Here is a 20,701-nt window from a genome sequence, read left to right as displayed (position 1 = left end):
GTTACTGAACTTATTTCAGTAAGCACATGACTTGGACATGTAAACGTACGGGAAGCAGTGTAGCATTTGATTCATTTTGAGATGTTAATATTTAATTATTTATACAGATTAATTAAGTATTCTAGTGTGAAAATGCGTGGGATATGTTGTCTACTTTACGTGTGAGATATAGAATAGTTATGCATTGCCTTATATTCCTTCCACGTTTATGCGAATGGAATTCTACTTTACGAATTAATAAATACACTGTACAATGGTAAGCCAAAAAGGGACACAACATTAAACACAAATAAGAGACAGAGCACTGGTCGATTCAAATATGAAAGCAGTAATTCGAATGGGATTTGTACGATGAGAAAAGGTAAAAAATTATTGATTTATCATAACACAACGTTGATATCAACGTGATAAAAAGGTGTTTGGTATAAATTATACTTATTATTATAATTTGATAACACGATAACACTTGGAACACACACTACCGCATACCATAAAACATTAAACACGCTTCTTTCAAATCTTTAATTCAAGTTCTCATGAAGACAGGATTAACTCTTAAAACGGCATACATTTGAAAACGGGTTATATTTAACAGAAAAATATGTTTCGACACAAATTAAAATAAAATCTGCTCAGCGAGCGTCGTGATTATTTTATTCTAAGAATAAATAAATACATACACAACGATAGGGGAGTAACCTGTTATTCTCTTAATACCGTGTCATCATGGTGAAATGAAATAATATGAGCAGATTAAAGGTAAAGTTTAATGTGCATTATAGTGTAACCCATCGTTATAACGGCTCAGCGTTATTTTTCCTATGACACACCTTTTACTGATAATTTTACTTCAGATTCCGAATCATTTTATTTCCGCTCCTATTCGTATGAGCGTGATTAGTATCAAATGGACGTGAGCGTGATTTGAATCCAATATACACCGTGTGATTTGAATCCAATATTCAACGTGCGATTTGAATCCCATGGACACCGTGTGATTTGAATCCAATAGACACCGTGTGATTTTTAATTCAATAGACACCGTGTGATTTGAATCCAACACACAAAGTGTGATTTGAATCCAATAGAAACCGTGTGATTTGAATCCAATAGACGCCGTGTGATCTGAACCCAACAGACACCGTGTGATTTGACTTCTGCAGGGTATGCCACTAGTTATGTGACTGCCTAGGGGCTCTGATCTCCCTTTCCATTATTTAGCCCAATAACCACTTAGCAATCGAAACGCTATGATATCGTATTGGGTCATACATAATATGACTGAGACAGACTGCACAGATGTTAATACCACTAAGCGTTTGAGCATTCATACGGTGGCACCTAGGTGACATTACACCTTAAAAAAAGAAGTCGGGCCAACACAAGTGCTGTTTTCCCGTCTTCAAAAAAAATTAACTCGGGGAAATACAAAATAAGTCTGTTTCCACGAGTTTTTGTTGTTTTTTGGACTCGAGAAAACAGCTGTTCTGTTTTCCCGAGTTAATCATTTTTTGGAGATGGAAAAACATAACTTGTGTTTTCCCGACTTCTTTTGTATGGACTCGGGGACACACAATCGCTATATTGTTGTGTTAATTTGACGGAACAAGATAGCATCTTGTTCCCTCCATATAATCCGCATCTGTGATTGGCCGATTATCGTGTTCGCGCAAAATAATATAGCGATTGTGTTTCCCCGACTCCAAAAAAAATGAACTCAAGAAAAGTTAAATAAAAAATTAACTCTTGAAAACAGACTTATTTTGTTTTTCTCCGAGTTAATGTTTCAGATGGAAAACAGAACTTGTGTTTTCCCGACTTCATTGTGTGGAGCGGTGATGTCCCTTAGTGCCACCGTACATTCAAGTTTAGAGTTCATGTATTTTCATTTCCTGACCACTTATATACATTGAACATCTTCAAATACTTAAGTATGGGGTGTTGAAAGAATTTAATTTCATCTCGATTACATTTAAGCAAAGTGAAAACTTCTTTAATCATTAGTATTCTAATATAAAATTAAAATCAATTACTTTCTTTCGTTGTATTTCTGGTGTTATTATTGTTCTATTGCTGATGCAATTTGGATGATGATGGTGATATAGGTTTAACGGTTACTGGTTATGATGCATTTGGCGTTTTACGATAAGTTTAGTTATTGAAGCTCTTCAAAACATGCGTTTTGCAATTTTTAACAAATCGAATCATTCTAAAACAGGTAAATGATAAATTTTCTATTGTCCCATTTAATAGCTGATTAGTTTTATTAAACGAATTGGGTATGTATGATAATCAACTAATAATATGTCCATTCCATACTTAACCCATTTAAGCCTAGTGGACTCTCCCATCCTTCCAAATCGGATCTATTTATTTCCAAATTAGCGATGCATAGTATATTTATTTCTATATTTAGAATATTTCTTACAGAAATACCCTTAAGCAAACAGTGCAGATCCTGATGAGACGCCGCATCATTGGGCGTCTCATCTGGGTCTACGATGTGTGTCATGGCCTTTTTTCTAGACCCTAGGCATAAATGGGTTCAATAAATGTATGCGGTCACAGACTTAAAACTTTACTACTATACTACGATAGGACAACGCTAGAAAGATGTCAGCTTCAATAAACAAGAAGATTGATATGAGTAAATATACATATCGTGAAAAATATATAACTCTGTAATTGACATATATATAAGCAAAATTAATAAATGCATACATAAATGAGTGGAAATAAAAGCAAACTTACTTGAGTTTCGTTGACAGAAATACTGTTGAAAATGGCGAAGAAAATTAACACAAATAAACAAACAAACTTGAGTTTCGAATATCACATCCTAAACTATAAGTAACGTTGAAACTTTTGGCATCAATATTGTAAATACATATTGGTAAACTGTAATCGCTTTGTGGGGTAAGACTGCCTCTGATTATAAGGCCAAACTAATAATTGAAATATATAGTTGTTTACAATGCAATTTGTGTACAAAACACAACTTTCGTACTCATTGTTGCGACTGCTAGATTGAACACCGGGTGTCTGAGGTTGAGCTCTCTAAAACGGGTTTAAATCCCAAGTGATTTGCATTGACCGTTCATAGGCGGTAACCCAGCTTTATTCTCCTATGTGTATAGGTTATTTCGAATTGTGCTGTTTCGTTCTGTTTTTGGCAATTGGTTCACTTGCCTTGAATAAAGGACCATGAAATTGTATATAATAAGAATGCAATACTGCTCCGGCATCTTGAGTTTCACTTCTTTATATTGAATAGAATTTAATAAGTATCCAAGGGATTACACTATAGTGTGTTAGATTTATACTACGTTGAACGAAAGGCCATTAAAATAAATGTCGCAAACTTATGTTTAATGTTTTAAATGCAAATTTACTTTACTAAGACTGATGCCATTGTATCGGGCATTTAGTTGACATGGGCCAAAAACTTATTTACGTCGTACATTTTTGTTTATTCCATATTTCATGTAAAATATACACACTCTTAATAAAATCGGCGCTTAATATAATATACTGCATTTTAACAAATCTTCAGCATCGAATATTATAAAACATTAAACGAAAAACGAATCGTTTTATCGTTAAATATTGTTAAACAATGAGATCAAACTGCATCGTATTCATTTCAAATCACATTCAGTCCCTGATTAAGATGTTCCAATCTCGTTTCAGTTAAAGAAACGTTCGTAAAATTGCTATGGCCTTTGCTATTTTCAATCGCATGTTTAATCGATAAATAAACGTCAGTTTAAAACCCAGTAATGAGCTTCCAACAGAATCAAATCTTAATTTACTGCTTAAGGTCAACAATCTGGTGTAACCTCCCCTATCTTAAAGTACTAATGGTAGTTCTATACAAGAAGTTCAATATAAACTATTTGGTCAAAAAAAGTTTGAGGTTCAAAATTACTCTGATTACTTTTAAGATGTAAACTATTGAAGTCCGTCATCGCAATGTGTTTAAAAGGACTCAAAAACAGGAACTAGTTGGTAGACACGTCTACTATAAGTATATGTAGTTGTAGTTGTTGTTCGCGAAGAGAGTGTGCATCTGTTGCTGTTGCTGTTGTTGCAGAAGAGAAGAAGTAGTAGTAGTAGTAGTAGTAGTAGTAGTAGTAGTAGTAGTAGTAGTAGTAGTAGTAGTAGTAGTAGTAGTAGTAGTAGTAGTAGTAGTAGTAGAGTAGTAGTAGTAGTAGTAGTAGTAGTAGTAGTAGTAGTAGTAGTAGTAGTAGTAGTAGTAGTAGTAGTAGTAGTAGTCGTAGTAGAAGTAGTAGTAGTAGTAGTAGTAGTAGTAGTAGTAGTAGTAGTAGTAGTAGTAGTAGTAGTAGTAGTAGTAGTAGAAGAAGTAGTAGTAGTAGTAGTAGTAGTAGTAGTAGTAGTAGTAGTAGTAGTAGAAGAAGTAGTAGTAGTAGTAGTAGTAGTAGTAGTAGTAGTAGTAGTAGTAGTAGTAGTAGTAGTAGTAGAAGTAGTAGAAGTAGTAGTAGTAGTAGTAGTAGTAGTAGTAGAGTAGTAGTAGTAGTAGTAGTAGTAGTAGTAGTAGTAGTAGTAGTAGTAGTAGTAGTAGTAGTAGTAGTAGTAGTAGTAGTAGTAGTAGTAGTAGTAGTAGTAGTAGTAGTAGTAGAAGTAGTAGTAGTAGAAGTAGTAGTAGTAGTAGTAGTAGTAGTAGTAGTAGTAGTAGTAGTAGTAGTAGTAGTAGTAGTAGTAGTAGTAGTAGTAGTAGTAGTAGTAAGTAGTAGTAGTAGAAGTAGTAGTAGTAGAAGTAGTAGTAGCAGCAGCAGCAGCAGCTGCAGCAGCAGCAGTAGCAGTAGTAGTAGCAGTAGTAGTAGTAGTAGTAGTAGTAGTAGTAGTAGTAGTAGGAGTAGTAGTAGTAGTAGTAGTAGTAGTAGTAGTAGTAGTAGTAGTAGTAGTAGTAGTAGTAGTAGTAGTAGTAGTAGTAGTAGTAGTAGTAGTAGTAGTAGTAGTAGGTACTGATAATAGCTCCCGTAGCAAAATCGTTACAGAAGTAAGTGTTGTTATTGCTGTTGATGTTTTGTTTTTGTGGTGTTGTAATTGCTGTCGAAGCATTATTAGAAGCAAGAGCAATAGCAGCCGAAATGATATTAAGCAGCCACGGCAGAAATAGCTTAAGTAGTTGTCGGTCTTGGTGTTGTTGGGCTGGTTTGAGTGTTGTAAATTTTATTGTCACTCATACTTTTATATTTGTGTTCCATTTTTCGGCGTTGCTGTATAAGCCAGTTTTTCACATTACCTGACCTTTATAAGTGTCAAAAAAAATCAAATAAAATTTCCCCCCGGGCTATTTCATTCATTGAACCCTTTACCTTTCACCAACTCCAACCACAATGAACGCCGTATACCTTTTTTAAGATATTTCTTGTTATTTTTGCACGCAAAACGCCTTTCTCTTGACATAACAAAGATAAGACGAATCTCGATTTAACAATACTTGTAACCGATATGATAATGCTTATTTATCGTGAGGCAACCGATAATCTTAACTGAATTTGATGACGGATGAATCGATTCGTTGTTATGTTACTTTGACATTGTTGAGCGATGTACATAAGCGAATGATAATGATCGAACTTCAGATATATTTTAGGGCGAAAAAAAATGTATCACTTGACTCTTACGGGAACTTAAAATACATATTTCATAATGTAAGTTTTATTTTGTCATATAACGCCGATGTTATGCGTATATTTTAGAGACAATATCATTACATAATGTACAAACTATGAGTTAACAAAGAAGGACAACTTCTGCCGATGAGCGATATACGTTCGGATTAAGAATTGTCTCCTTTTTTAAAAATAAGTATTACTTTTTCAGTAAAAAATACATGTTTTATGTTTGTGTTGTTAAGGTATATTTTTATGATAGCGAGGATAAATCACCATTATAATCGCTTTTTTTCGCAAATTTAAACCTCAGTCATTATCTTGTAATCCAAAAAGAAAGAGCGTAATAGTAAAAACAAAGGATACTTAAACAATTAATATTAAGATTATTGTTGTTTTCAGCGATTGAATATTATGTTTTGTTTACAGAATTTCATTTTAAAAATACGACACTCGGTAAATAAATCCTATTGATTTTGAAAAGCATTGTCTTTATAATTAATACATACGATTATATACGAATATTTTACACAGACTACTGATCCGCTTTGATCATGTCTCCAATCATCCATAATAAATCATAGAATGTTGTGATAACTTATGTAGTTATATAATCCACTTGAACCACAACCCATGTTTGGAAGATTCGACACTCCGCAAAAATCTAACATAATGACTCGTCTTTCGCATGCATCATTCAACCGGGCATTTAAATACCCATGGTCTTTTCCGCACTGGAACATTTCCGAATGTTGCATAATTGCCTGTAATCCAACGTCCAAATCTTCAATTTGAAAATCCCGATCTAATCGATTAAATCGGAATATTATCACTACATTATTCGCTTTTACCAACAGTTGCCGAACTTCTCAAATATTACATGGATTTGATAAAAAAAAATGTTTTATTTGTTAAATATCATTTTTCAATATAAATTGTCCATGGTTATTTCAAAGCCATTGAAAAGTATACGAAGGACTTCGTTTGTAAACTTTACAATTAAACCAATTTTATGCTACAATAATGACCTACATTTGGTTCGACTTCGAACTTGTAAACTTTAGAAGTAAATCACTTACATTGTTAAATAATGACATTTAATGACATGGTCTCAAATTTCGGCTCGATTATATAATCGTTTTGAAGATGAGATCGCAAGCATGGCGTGTCGATGTATTCGTCGAATATTCGATCTTTCAGCGTAAATTTACAGCTTAAACTGACACCATACAAAGCCATTCAGCCATGGAATATAATCCCCTATTTTTAGAGCACTGAAGCGTAGAGAGAGTGTTTAGATGTCTTCTCAAATTTCTCAATGCAACATACACAAAACAGGCGATGTTTGGAGAGTGGTAAATTTTATTGATTTACATTGTGTTAGGATACGAGTTTCATTTCGGATAGTAAGTAGTCGGATATTGGATATACCTGTAAATCCTTAACATGTTTGTATTGGTATACCTACTGTTTTCAATTATATTCAAGAGTTTTTGTGTACGTATTAGCAACGTTAAGGTGGATTTAAATGCCTTTACTAAAATGTAATACCAGTATGTGTAATAATTTTCATCGCAATTTGAATATGTTGTGCATGTTTGAACCGACATTAAGACATAAGTCATTTAAATAAGTGACAATGAGTGTTTTGTTATTGCTAAATTACTGGTCATGCCAAATATACGTTTACTGATTTGGTGGATAGAAAGTTGTACTTTATAACAATATACATATACAAGCGCAAAATGACACATATTTCAACGACACTTTGATGAAGTATTTCTCATATGTGTTATGCGTGAAGTATTTTAATTACGCATGGCCATAAACGTAATATTACACTGACGAAACACGTGAACAAACAAAAATAACAAAACACTTGAAAATTGTTAAGCTCGTAATTGATTCTTATATAGTTCACGCTTTATATCGGGTTATGCTACAAATCTTTAGAGTTTAAGCAATGTTATTAGTGTTATGGTCCGGTTTGTCAAATAATCTAAGGAACGTAAGTCACGTTGTATAAATGTTAGCTTAAGTTTCTTGTTTCATATTGCAATCATATATCCAAAAGTTGAATTATAAAAAAGTACACGATTTACTCGAAAATTTATATGCACAGTGAACAAAAATAAACGCTATTCTTTGTTTACCATAACACCAACTTTGAACTAGAAATATTAATCTATGCAAAAATGACTTAAGTCAGTTATTATTAAACCATGATTAAGAATATTAAAAAACTGTAAATCGGCTTTTGTCGGATCTCATTGGCTTTAGAAAAACCCTTCTAATCCGTATATACACACAATAAACCCTTCTAATCCGTATATACACACAACCCTTCTAATCCGTATATACACACAACCCTTCTAATCCGTATATACACACAACCCTTCTAATCCGTATATACACACAACGCTGACCTTTGTGATCAACCAATGGAATTTGTCCATAAAAGTATTGCTACTACAGCCTGTGATTGAAGAAGATTTTTAATATGTCAGCTTTACGTGTACTCCACGATTAGGGGGTTGTTTTTGTTGTAGTTTTTTTTTCCAAAATATAGTTAACCCATTTATGCCTAGCGTCTAGAAATAAAAGCCTTGGCAAATAGCGTAGACCCTGATGAGACGCCGCATCATGCGGCGACTCATCAGGGTCTACGCTGTTTGCTTAAAGGAATTTCTGTAAGAAATACTCTTAACATAGACATCAATATACTAGACATCCCTAATTTTGGAAATAAATTGATCCAATTTAGAAGGATGGGAGAGTCTACTAGGCATACATGGGTTAAGTTCATAATACCTTTATATTTTTCATCGACGTTTATCTGATCAAAACATGAGTGTATGTTTTACTATAAAGTATTTAGACTATGTAGCATGCATATATCAAAGATTGATATCAAAGAGCAAAAAAAGTAAATTTCATTCATGCAACTGAAGTGGAAAATCAAAAAAGGCGATTTTATGATTATTTGTTCAGTTTGAAATATATATTTTTATATGTTTTTCTAGGTAGTTTTCTGGTATTATTCACAACTCATTGAACGATTTCGCGAATTATGTATACTCCCTTATGTAAGCAGATACTATAATACTAAACAAAACGTACTTATGTTTTATTTCAGAAAAAAAGTGTTTGCAGCGTGAAAATGAAGACTGCAAAATGAGTGGTATTTATACATTGTGTTAAGAACATCAAAAGTTGACTAGCTGAAGATGGAACAAGATGGTTCAAGCAACCGGTGAAATATTGGACTGATTATTATAAGATAAAAATCTCAGTGATTGATCATAATTTGCCTATTATTTTTATGTTTATTCATTTTAAAATATATCTCATTTGGAAATAGTTCAGATATTTATAGATAAAGCAATGACATATTAACACAACCAATTATCATCAGACCTTGAGAACTGTCGAGGGCATATGATAAATTACTTTATTTAAGTAGAAATATACGTTGCCCTCAAGCTGTTGCTACTGATTGATGGTGAATCGTACGCGATAATAAATATGGCTTGAGCGGCAGTATTGTTTCTAAGCCAAACGCGACTTGCCGCGGGCGACAGCAGTGTAGAAAATATCTAACGACGCTTCACTAAATACGGAAACGTTGTATACAAGACGTACGTTAAAAACAGCCGTTGGCTAACGTTCACATGCAGTTAACACGCAGTGTTTGCCCCTATAGGCGTATGCGTTGTTGGCCGAACAGGAGTTTACAGATTCAACCTGGATATTTCTAAAAGGGATTTTATAAGTTATTGACGTGTTTAAAGTATTTCGATGTAGTTCTTCTCGATGCGTGGACGCTTTGTAAGAAACCTTAATACGCTAATTTAAACACTTGTTCTGCGTGATTGTGAAAGAATTTCAAATTTTATGTGTCGACCAGTGCTTGTGTTTACTTAATTTACGTAGAGAGGTTCAGAAACGGAGAAAAATGGGTCGGATAAATAATTGCCGGTGCAAGGACGAAGAAAAAGTGTACCAGTACGTCGGTCGGGGTTTTAATCCGGACAAATACGTCTTCCATGCGTTGATGGTGCTAGCGTTGACCTTCCTTGCTTTCTACATTTTATTGACGTCACTTCCGGGCTGGTATGTCTTGCAGGAGCAGACGGCAAATTTAAGCACCTGCTCTACTGCTGACCACATATTAACTACGCATGTGCGTCGCAAGTGGACCGAGAGAAATACGCCGGTCTTTGTAAGCTCCAGTTTATGGTATTTAAGGATAGTTGTGGGTCAGGAAGAGCGGACGTTCGAACGTTTTTTGCCGTTCCTGTTTTTGAACAAAGATCCGGTGGAGCGATATATTCAAAATGGTAGGTAGAAACTGTGTTGTTGGTGGTGGTGGTGGTGGAGGTGGTGGTGGTGATATTGGTATTAGTAGTTATAGTAATAGTAGTAATAGTTGTAGTAGTAGTAGTAGTAGTAGCAGTAGTAGTAGTAGTTGTTGTTGTGGTAGTAGTAGAAGTAGTAGTAGTAGTAGTAGCGGTAGTAGAAGTAGTAGTTAAAGTATAAGTAGTAGTAGTAGTAGTAGTAGTAGTAGTAGTAGTAGTTGTAGTTGTAGTAGTAGTAGTAGTAGTAGTAGTAGAAGTAGTAGTAGTAGTAGTAGTTGTCGTAGTAGTAGTAGTCGAAGTAGTAGTAGTAGTAGTAGTAGTAGTAGTAGTAGTAGTAGTAGTAGTAGTAGTAGTAGTAGTAGTAGTTGTAGTAGAAGTAGTAGTAGTAGTAGTAGTAGTAGTAGTAGTAGTAGTAGTTGTTGTTGTTGTTTTAGTTGAAGTAGTAGTAGTAGTAGTAGTAGTAGTAGTAGTAGTAGTAGTAGTAGTAGAAGTAGTAGTAGTAGTAGTAGTAGATAGTAGGTAGTAGTAGTAGTTGTAGACGTAGTTGTAATTGCTGTTTTTCGGTCGGGATAATATAAGTTAATGAATATTGTTATTAGTATTAGTAGCAAGTGAAATTTATCACGTCTGGATGTAATTTTAGATATAAGCTGTAACACAATATGCGATTACAAAAACGCAAACTCATTGACTTATGTCAATACATAAAGGGTCTTTAATAATATGTTTATGTGAAAACCAGTATACATTTCTCGTATTATTATATTTTTTTTTCGTTTTTCGAAGCTGTTGTGGCAGTTTATAACGCGCGTAATGATTAAATAATGCATCTGAACATGAGGAAATAATTTAAAAAATAAATGAGTTCTGTGAAAATGGATTTAATGGATGTGAGTAAAGTGTCGTCCCAGAGAAGCAGTCCGCATAGGCTAATCAGGGATGACACCTTTCGCCTAAACTGGATTTTTGCTAAAAAGAGACTTTCTTGAAACGAAAAATATCATAGAAGCGGAAAGTGTCGTCCCTTATTGGCCTGTGCGGACTGCAAATGCGCTTCTGGGACAACACTTTACGCACATGCATTTAACCCTTTTTCCACAGAGCATGGCTCAAAAGCTGTTGTATTTATTTATTGTATGCCAATCGTACGACATTTAAGCCAGACATTCGTATTTCGCGGACAAGTTTTACTTCCGTACAAAGTGCTTAGGAGGATCGAACCCGTGACACCTCGCCCCGGTGGTTCGTAGTTCGGTGGATACCGCACCCACTACGTCAAGCACAGCGATCTGTGTTGGTTGACAATTTCATTGTTTTACGTTTTGATTACGTGTCACATAAAGGTACCAGGTCAGACAAAAAAGCACAACGATCTAAAGTCTCTTTTTTTTCATTTAAAATGTTCGTTTGAAAATTGAAACTTATACCATCAATTATTGTGATCATTTGACAATCATTTCGCATAAAAATATGCAGTTTACCTCTAAAAAAAAATTTTCAAGCAAAGAATTGCGTAATGAAAATACTGTGTAAAATGATTCCAGTTATCATGGTCTATGGACTATGGAATTCAGAGTGTTATATTGAAAAAGCTCGGTAATGTAATGACGACAATTTCCGCTTTTGTTTTCTATTTTTGTTAAAAGGAGGTTCCTTCAAAGAAGTAATCCAGTAAGGTGGAAAGTGGCTTCCTTAAGTAGTCGATGCCCAATACGGGATGAGACATAACGCACATGCATAAAGCTCGGTTCTGTTGGGGCTCCGTTAAATTACCAAGCTTTATCAATACATAACGCATGCATTGAGCTCGGTTCTGTTTGTGCCCCGTTAAACTACCAAGCTTTATCAATACATAACGCGCTTGCATTGAGTTCGGTTCTCCATGTTGAGGCTCCGTTTAATTACCAAGCTTTATGAATACATAACGCGCTTGCATTGAGCTCGGTTCTCCATGTTGAGGCTCCGTTAAATTACCAAGCTTTATCAATACATAACGCGCTTGCATTGAGTTCGGTTCTCCATGTTGAGGCTCCGTTAAATTACCAAGCTTTATCAATACATAACGCGCTTGCATTGAGTTCGGTTCTCCATGTTGATGCTCCGTTAAATTACCAAGCTTTATCAATACATAACGCGCTTGCACTGAGCTCGGTTCTCCATGTTGAGGCTCCGTTAAATTACCAAGCTTTATCAATACATAACGCGCTTGCATTGAGTTCGGTTCTCCATGTTGAGGCTCCGTTAAATTACCAAGCTTTATCAATACATAACGCGCTTGCATTGAGCTCGGTTCTCCATGTTGAGGCTCCGTTAAATTACCAAGCTTTATCAATACATAACGCGTTTGCATTGAGCTCGGTTCTCCATGTTGAGGCTCCGTTAAATTACCAAGCTTTATCAATTCATAACGCGCTTGCATTGAGCTCGGTTCTCCATGTTGAGGCTCCGTTAAATTACCAAGCTTTATCAATATATAACGCGCTTGCATTGAGTTCGGTTCTCCATGTTGAGGCTCCGTTAAATTACCAAGATTTATCAATACATAACGCGCTTGCATTGAGTTCGGTTCTCCATGTTGAGGCTCCGTTAAATTACCAAGCTTTATCAATACATAACGCGCTTGCATTGAGTTCGGTTCTCCATGTTGAGGCTCCGTTTAATTACCAAGCTTTATCAATACATAACGCATGCATTGAGCTCGGTTCACAATGTTGAGGCTCCGTTAAATTACCAAGCTTTATCAATACATAACGCGCTTGCATTGAGCTCGGTTCTCCATGTTGAGGCTCCGTTTAATTACCAAGCTTTATCATTATATAACGCGCTTGCATTGAGCTCGGTTCTCCATGTTGAGGCTCCGTTTAATTACCAAGCTTTATCAATACATAACGCGCTTGCATTGAGCTCGGTTCTCCATGTTGAGGCTCCGTTTAATTACCAAGCTTTATCAATACATAACGCATGCATTGAGCTCGGTTCTCCATGTTGAGGCTCCGTTAAATTACCAAGCTTTATCAATATATAACGCGCTTGCATTGAGCTCGGTTCTCCATTTTGAGGCTCCGTTTAATTACCAAGCTTTATCATTATATAACGCGCTTGCATTGAGCTCGGTTCTCCATGTTGAGGCTCCGTTTAATTACCAAGCTTTATCATTATATAACGCGCTTGCATTGAGCTCGGTTCTCCATGTTGAGGCTCCGTTTAATTACCAAGCTTTATCAATACATAACGCGCTTGTATTGAGCTCGGTTCTCCATGTTGAGGCTCCGTTTAATTACCAAGCTTTATCAATACATAACGCGCTTGTATTGAGCTCGGTTCTCCATCGATGTTGAGGCTCCGTTTAATTGACAAGCTTTATCAATACATAACGCGCTTGTATTGAGCTTGGTTCTCCATGTTGAGGCTCCGTTAAATTACCAAGCTTTATCAATACATAACGCACGTGCATTCAACTCTTTTTTGCTAGAGCGTGTCGCATTAAGGTATTTGAAGTAAATTTCATTCAGTCAACTACAGTTCGTCTCTAGACGGTGCATTTTGTCATTACACATGTAAATGTTTTGAATTGAATTTGAATTATACGTTCATAACATAACCACTACATTAACAGAAATGATTATTGCATAATTTCGAGTGTAATATTTGATCTGAACACTGCTTTTGAATATGCCCTTCAGTCGGTCGATTAGCCGGTTTGTCGATCGAGCCGTCGGTCGGTCGGTTTGACTTTTTGTCGATCACTCTGTCAATGTGTTAGTTGGTAAGTCGGTCGGACGGTCGTTTATGTATGAACTCACTTTGTTCGGTTTTCAGGCTTGCTAGTCGAGAGTGTGCTTCCCAAGAATCTTACAACGATTTTGCTATTCGTGTTCCTGTGTATGGGGGTGGTCTTCACGTGCTGTGCGTCTGACCGGCCGTCCAGACTGGTTTACTACGGACTCTCCAACATCATGCTGGTAGCATGTAAGTATAACATGGTTAATTATTAACATATTTGTTTAAGATCAACTGCATCGGAACCCTTAAACGTATTGAAACGCTCTCGCGTCAGATTCCTGGGTAGAAAAAGTACTTGATGTCTTTGTGTGAAAAGGGGGCAACACCGCGGAACCATTTAATGCTGTCTGAAAAGGGGGGTTGAATGCATGTGCGTTAAGTGTCGTCACAGATAAGCCTGTGCAGTCCTTGCAGGCTTATCAGGGACGACACTTTCCGCTTGTTTGACATGTTTCGTTTAAAAATAGTCTCTTCTTAGTAACAAATCACGTTGAGGCGAAAAGTTTCGTCCCTGATTAGCCTGTGCAGTCCTGGGACGACACTTGACGCACATATATTATTCCCATATTCACCGAACGCGGCTGATATTCTTTCATTTACTTATCATGTAATTATGTTAACAGAAGCCAGTCTAAGAAGCCATTAATTATCATTTTTGATTTTATTAAACGAACAAAAAACTGTGAATACTCATTTAAACGATTTTTACCACAATCATGTTATATACATGTATATGTACACTATAATAATGTATTGTCTGATTAATATGCCTACTTCTTCGATCCTATGGAAACATGTTGCCGCATTCATTGATCGCGAATCCCGCAACAGCTGCAAATGAGTGTTATTTTAGATACCAGTAATATTATTCGCTAATACTGCTTATTTAAAATTATCAACGTTGGTTCAGTCATTTGAAACGTTACTTGGCATTCATTTTCAGTATTAGGTAACGTCAATCAAATACTTATTACAATGTTGCTGGAGTGAATTACCGGGGTATGAATGGTAATTTATATGTTGTTAAAAGTTGATTTTTCGTTTTCGGATGATAGAGTCTAGTGTGTAATAACGCCTAACAGACGAGAATTCCTATTTTAAGTTGCGAAGCAGAAAATGAATGTCCAAGCTTCCAGCGATTTATATTTATAATATATTCTAATAATACATGTATAAAAATATTAATGCGCTTGCTAGCGGCTGCTAAGGGGCAGTTGTCAGTGGCTTAGAAAGTATTTACAAAATTGTCTCTCGCCGTTTCATATGAGCAAACAGACACAAGATATTAAGTGATGCAGTATTGGTAATAGTTTGATTAAAAAAGGAGATAAGTGGATGCAAATGGTGGATTCCCGCGCGTCAGTACAACTTGAGCAGTGAGTACGGCGTTCCGTCAATACCTTTAGGTGAACTGGTCGCGTTCTTGGAAAACTGGGGTTGATGGATGTGTGTACAGTGTCGTCCCAAAGTAGCCTGTGCAAGCGGGGACGACACTTAATGGAATTTTACACTTCAATGAAGTCACTAGTAAACGATGTGGAATGTGTCGTCCCTGATTAGCCTTTAAGGCAAGCAGTCTAATCAGGGACGACACTACGAATTGTGTAACATTTTGCGCGTAAGAACTTTATTACCTCGAATTTTAAATAGATCAGTATTATTGGGTAAAATTATAATAAAAGAGATATATATATCTCGCAAAATAGTATCGCTATATTTTTCTTTAGAAACGAGGCAAACTACATAAAAACAAAAAGTCATGTATCGATACTAAGCGCAATTCATGTCTCGGTATCGCAAACGCCTATGTGGATCGTTACGTGCGCGCATACTTGCGTGTTGGAAGTCGTAGGAAGCATCCATCGGGAAACGGGCGCATCTGCTGTTATTTTCATTTATGTTTGTTATACACAAGTTTACGGTCAACCCTCAATACCGTAAGATCGATGATGGACATGTTTACCATACACGGACACATATGACTATAAAGGAACACCGTATATTTATAAAAAGCCGAGTGTAACTTGTGCCGCAATTTACCGGATAACATTCTGCTAAAAGCGGCTTGTATAAGGTTTCATACTAAGCAAGGAAATATGAACAAAAAAGTACTTATTTCTGTTGAGAAGTTATGCTTCCTTATACTTTATAAATGTATACGTTAGTGTATGTTTCTCAGATTTTAAAAAAAATTTAATTAACTTAATATAAAATATCATTTCAACTACAGCAGTATGGAAATCAATAACGCCCTCAGCAACATAAGCCATATCCGATATAGTGTCATATTTGCAAAAGCAATGATAATGTACCTAAGCCAGTGTAAGCGCACCATAAAATAAAATCATCACATCGTTGCTATGCCTTAAATGTATAAACGTTTAAACGAATCGATCGGCATGTCATTTTCTTTTGTAAAAAAGAACACAAATAAATGCAATAACTTTTCTTCTTTTTCATTTGCGAAATAAATATCGAGTGATCAATGCCTACCGGCTAATAAACCACGGGTTGAAATTTAAATTCCACATGTTAAAATAAAGAACAACTCTAAACACTTTTTAATTCAGGCTATTGATCACATATTAGCATGTGCTTGACGTGTTTATTCAATCATATATTTCGGCGGATCATTTGAGACCCGCTCTTGGAAAACTGGACTTAATGCATGTCCTTAAAGTGTCGTCCCAGATTAGCCGGGGTCGTCCGCACAGGCTTATCCGGGACGGCTCTTTTTGCCTATACTAGAATTTTACTTTGAACAGACTCCCATTAAACGATCGTTCATGATAAGCATGTGGCGACCGCGCATGCATTGAGCCAAGTTTAACCAGAACGCTGATCATTTTATTATTTGTTACAAAACTACGCTTAAAGCCTTTATAACGCTCAAATCCAACGAACATTTCATAAAGTATTTCGTAAAATACAGTTAACACCTAAACAATCAGTGTTCCTTATAACAATAGCTCGTTTTTATTTATTTGTGACACAATTGTTTGCATTTTAATTTCCCGCGAATATATCTATTCATACGACGCACGAACATTTTAATGGTACCATGTTAGTGTTCATGTGTCGTATGAATAGATATCGTTGCGGGAAATTACCTAGAATTAAATATGCAAAACAATAATACAAACGGGCATTTTGTATCTACAAACATCTATTTTACCAGACCACATTTGGCGTTGAAATTTCGGCAATTGCCATAAGGAACACTGATTTTTAATTGCTAAACTTTATTTTACGAAATAGTTAACTAAATTTTCGTTGTTTTTGAGTAGTAATGGGGCTTTAAATCTATCGGTGAGTTAATGACTGATTGCTATTGTTGATCTGTTCAGCCATTACTTGCTGGATAACCATAGCAAACAACCTGGGTGAGCAATTCTTGCTTAGCGTCGCCGCGGACCTCTGTGTCGAGCAGGGAGTCGTTAAGACCAGCTTCCTGCTGCAGACGCTCACCGCAAGCGCCGGCATCCTCTCCTTCGTGTTCGGCAGCGTTCTCATGCACGTGGGAATCATGATTAACGAGAAGGTAATATACTGCTACTAGTACTGATGATGCTTTCGATAATAATGCCTTTGTAGACCTTTTCCACTTCCATACTGCATATGCTGCTGCTTTTGTGTCATAATCATCATAGTGATATTTATTTGAAATACTAGTAAGCTACTAGTTAGTATTACTGTAAGTATTATTATTGCTTTATTATTATCATTATTATAAGCGAGGCTGTTTTCGGAGCATACCCGAGCTATTGGCATAGCCAGCTCGCCGTGTCGTCCGCCGGCGTCGTGCTAAAACCTTAACATTGGCTCTAAAATCAAAGTGCTTCCACCTACAACTTTGAAACTTCATATGTAGATGCACCTTGATGAGTTCTACACGCCACATCCATTTTTGGGTCACTAGGTCAAAGGTCAAGGTCACTGTGACCTTTTAAAAAAATAAAATAAAATTGACAAGCTTTCGCAGCCGAGCGTAGACCCGTTATGCGGTGCTCTTGTTATTATTATTATTGTTATTATTATTATTATTATTATTATTATTATTATTATCATTATCATCATCATCATCATCATCATCATCATGAACAACATCATCATGTTCATCATCATCATCATCATTAGCAACATCATCATCATCATCATCATCATTTTGTTCATCATTATCATCATCATCATCATCATCATTATCATCATCATAATCATCATCATCATCATCATCATCATCATCATCATCATCATCTTTTTCATCTTTACCATCACAATCATCATCACAATCATTATAATATTTAATGTCTATTATTTGTCCAAATAAAGGTGAAGGTTGACCGGAGCGTCACCCAACGGGCGGAGGAATTCGACGTAGCAGAAAAAGTCGAGCAATTGTACGCAACAAAATCGACTGAGGTCTCTTGCAAGTTGTCCCACCATTCCATTGGAGCATATGTCGTTTAGCGGTCGAGTTGGGAACATATCGTTGTTGTAAAGCCTCTCTGAAGCATGTGTCCGTGTTCGACACAATATTCCGGAAGTTCATAATGGGCCTATCAGGTTTCTGCCCCAGCTTTTGGCGGTGTCCTGCTATTCGGCGGCGGTCATTCCATTTACGTATACGTTTCATAATTACTGCAGTTCGATATCGGTGTCTGTGAAACGATTTGCATGGCTTTGGTATTTTGGCTCGATTTGGTCAGATTTACAGGTCCGTCATTATGTTTAAAGAAAATTTTCCAAAAACAATATATTAAAAAAGAGTACATTACATGAAAATGACAAGCATACTTTATGCTTTCTCCAATTAGAACCGTAACAAATTCCAGGGACGACAATCACTGTGGTAAGGTGAATGTAAGAGACAATGCATAAAAAGTACAACAAAACGTTTGCATGTCCCATGATGTAGCTACCGATATATAACAATGTAACAAGTAAGTGAAACATGTTACCAATATAAACTAAAGTTATTATGATAATTCAAAATTAGGGAAGTAATTCGTGTTTCCTCAGCTAGTATAGTACGATATCAGAAATTCTTCACAAAAAAACAGCTGTTTTATTATCAAAGCAAAGCTAACCGTCTCGGAACGGTCAAAACAAAGCTCACCGTCTCGGAACGGTCAATGCAAACGATTGGAGTTTCAACCGAACGTCACACTTAGCATACGCTTAAAGTTACACATATTAGAAAGATTCCGTAATCAGTTGTCCAAAATGTAATATTGCATATTAAAATACTAATTTATAACTTTCCCATTGACATTGTTTTACATTTAAGCAAATGAGGGTAAGCCGTTAATTCTAAACATTCGTCGCAACTTTCTTTGCTAAGCATTATCTATCACATTCAAAGGTACTCTGTGCCAAGACAATACTCCTGAAATGTAAAGTGATGAACAGTGCGAGTGTGGCATACAATAAACTGATTCGAAATAGGTGGATATAATATGAAGAACGAATTTGTGTTGCATGCGTCATTTAATTTGCTTTGACGTGTGAATGAATGTGTTACTTTTTGTTTGTGTACATGTACATGTTTGCTTTAACAGAAGTGTTCATTGCAAATGCAAATAGCCTGTACTATTTTCATGTGTAAATATATAGCGAGTTGTGTATATAATACATATATAACTTAAAGAGTACTTTAAGTGATGATATTTATATTTATAATATACATATATATTTTCTTCAGGGTATCTTACGTTGTTGATTCAAGATTTAAAAAATCATATTTGAGACGTTCAATTATAATATTTTATTTGTTATTTAAACATGTTTTAAGAAATTTAAATTTTAATGTTTGTATGTATATTTTATTATTTACGACAATCGGGTACCTTTTTGCGGTAAAAAAATCACTTAAATCACGAACGGTTATACTTTGTATTTATAGGGCATTTGTTGGCATCAGATAATTCTATTACTTGAATTACTTCTAAAGAAGACCCGATTCAAATACTCATGTTTAATCGTTTACTTGGCTGTACTGAGGACGAACCAGGTTGCTAGATATCGTTGGTACATACGACAATGTCGTAATAGATGCTTAGTGCCTTTGAGGCTAGCGTATGTATGTATGCGATGTGGTGAAATTAAATGACTTAATGTAATAATGGCTATCGCTCAAATAATGCTGTTGTGGTTTTAATGTTTGAGATTTTCAAGTAAATTTTAATGATCGATCACAAATAATAATAACAATATTTGGTTTTGTGTTTCTCATAATTTAAAAAATTGATATCCTTATTGTTTAAGAGCAATTTACTTTAATTTTCAAAGCAGATGTTGTGTATTTGTACTTGTATATGTAATGCATGACTGCAGAATTTGTACGAAATGTCACGTGTATATCGTTATATCCGAATGGTATTATTCCATATGTTCTTTATAAATCTGTGTCACTCTTGTTTTTGAAACATGTAATACACATGTATATGCAGTTGTAATTCATTTCTATGCAATCTTTAAAGCCGGCATTTTTCAAAGCTGGTGCTAAAGTATATCATTTCATCGTGTTTGTTTTACTTCGTTAATAAATGTTTAATAGAAAACGAGCATGTTTCAGATTGATTCTTTTTAACATCTACCTAGTCTAAGGCAAGGTGAAAGGACACATTTCTAGTAATGAAATTTAGGTGCGGATATATATCATTAACTTTGCAATGCACACGGTAAAACAGCATAGACGATGTTATTTATTTCCTGTAAGTTTTATGTTATACACGTGTTCTATCTGGCCGTGCTCTGTGAAAAAGGGGTTGAATGCATGTGTGTAAAGTATCGTCCCAAGATTAGCCTGTGCAGTTCACACAGGCTAATCAGGGACGACACTATCCGCTTGTATGATATTTTTCGTTTCAATAAAGTTTCTTCTTAGAAAAAATCTAATTTAGGCAGAAAGTTTCGTCCCTT

At 35.5% G+C, this 20,701-nt stretch overlaps 2 protein-coding genes across 4 annotated transcripts in view; one reads left to right on the top strand and one right to left on the bottom strand.

The window, feature by feature from the left end:
* Nucleotides 1-2,863, bottom strand: part of LOC127836268 (Na(+)/H(+) exchanger beta-like) — a 150,231-nt gene extending 147,368 nt beyond the window's left edge. Inside the window, exon 1 of the mRNA XM_052362768.1 lies at nt 2,752-2,863. The gene's annotated coding sequence lies outside the window, so the exon portion shown is untranslated. The remainder of the gene's footprint in view (nt 1-2,751) is intronic.
* On the top strand, nt 5-20,343 carry LOC127836270 (uncharacterized). Of its 3 annotated transcripts, none has more exons than XM_052362771.1 (5): nt 5-361; nt 8,776-9,979; nt 13,817-13,966; nt 17,128-17,321; nt 18,110-20,343. In XM_052362771.1, exons 2-5 carry the CDS (start codon nt 9,595-9,597, stop codon nt 18,245-18,247), a joined length of 867 nt encoding a protein of 288 aa, XP_052218731.1. In that variant the 5' UTR covers nt 5-361; nt 8,776-9,594; the 3' UTR covers nt 18,248-20,343. The 3 variants fall into 3 exon arrangements, with proteins under 3 accessions (XP_052218731.1, XP_052218732.1, XP_052218733.1); XM_052362772.1 differs by lacking the exon at nt 5-361 and adding an exon at nt 6,947-7,045; XM_052362773.1 differs by lacking the exon at nt 5-361 and adding an exon at nt 6,950-7,072.
* The last annotated feature ends 358 nt before the right edge of the window (nt 20,344-20,701 follow it).

The sequence above is a fragment of the Dreissena polymorpha genome, chromosome 6 (assembly GCF_020536995.1).
Source record: "Dreissena polymorpha isolate Duluth1 chromosome 6, UMN_Dpol_1.0, whole genome shotgun sequence".
In the NCBI taxonomy this organism is placed as follows: Eukaryota; Metazoa; Mollusca; class Bivalvia; order Myida; family Dreissenidae; genus Dreissena; species Dreissena polymorpha.
The sequence above is the reverse complement of the archived record's forward strand: the minus strand, read 5'-3'. Positions and strand labels throughout refer to the sequence as shown.

Excerpts from the sequence above, each read along its gene's own strand:
- LOC127836270 (XM_052362771.1), top strand. The coding sequence starts at position 9,595 with ATGGGTCGGATAAATAATTGCCGGTGCAAGGACGAAGAAAAAGTGTAC. Across the intron at positions 9,980-13,816 it reads GGAGCGATATATTCAAAATG|GCTTGCTAGTCGAGAGTGTG; the intron begins GTAGGTAGAAAC and ends TTCGGTTTTCAG. Across the intron at positions 13,967-17,127 it reads CAACATCATGCTGGTAGCAT|CCATTACTTGCTGGATAACC; the intron begins GTAAGTATAACA and ends TGATCTGTTCAG.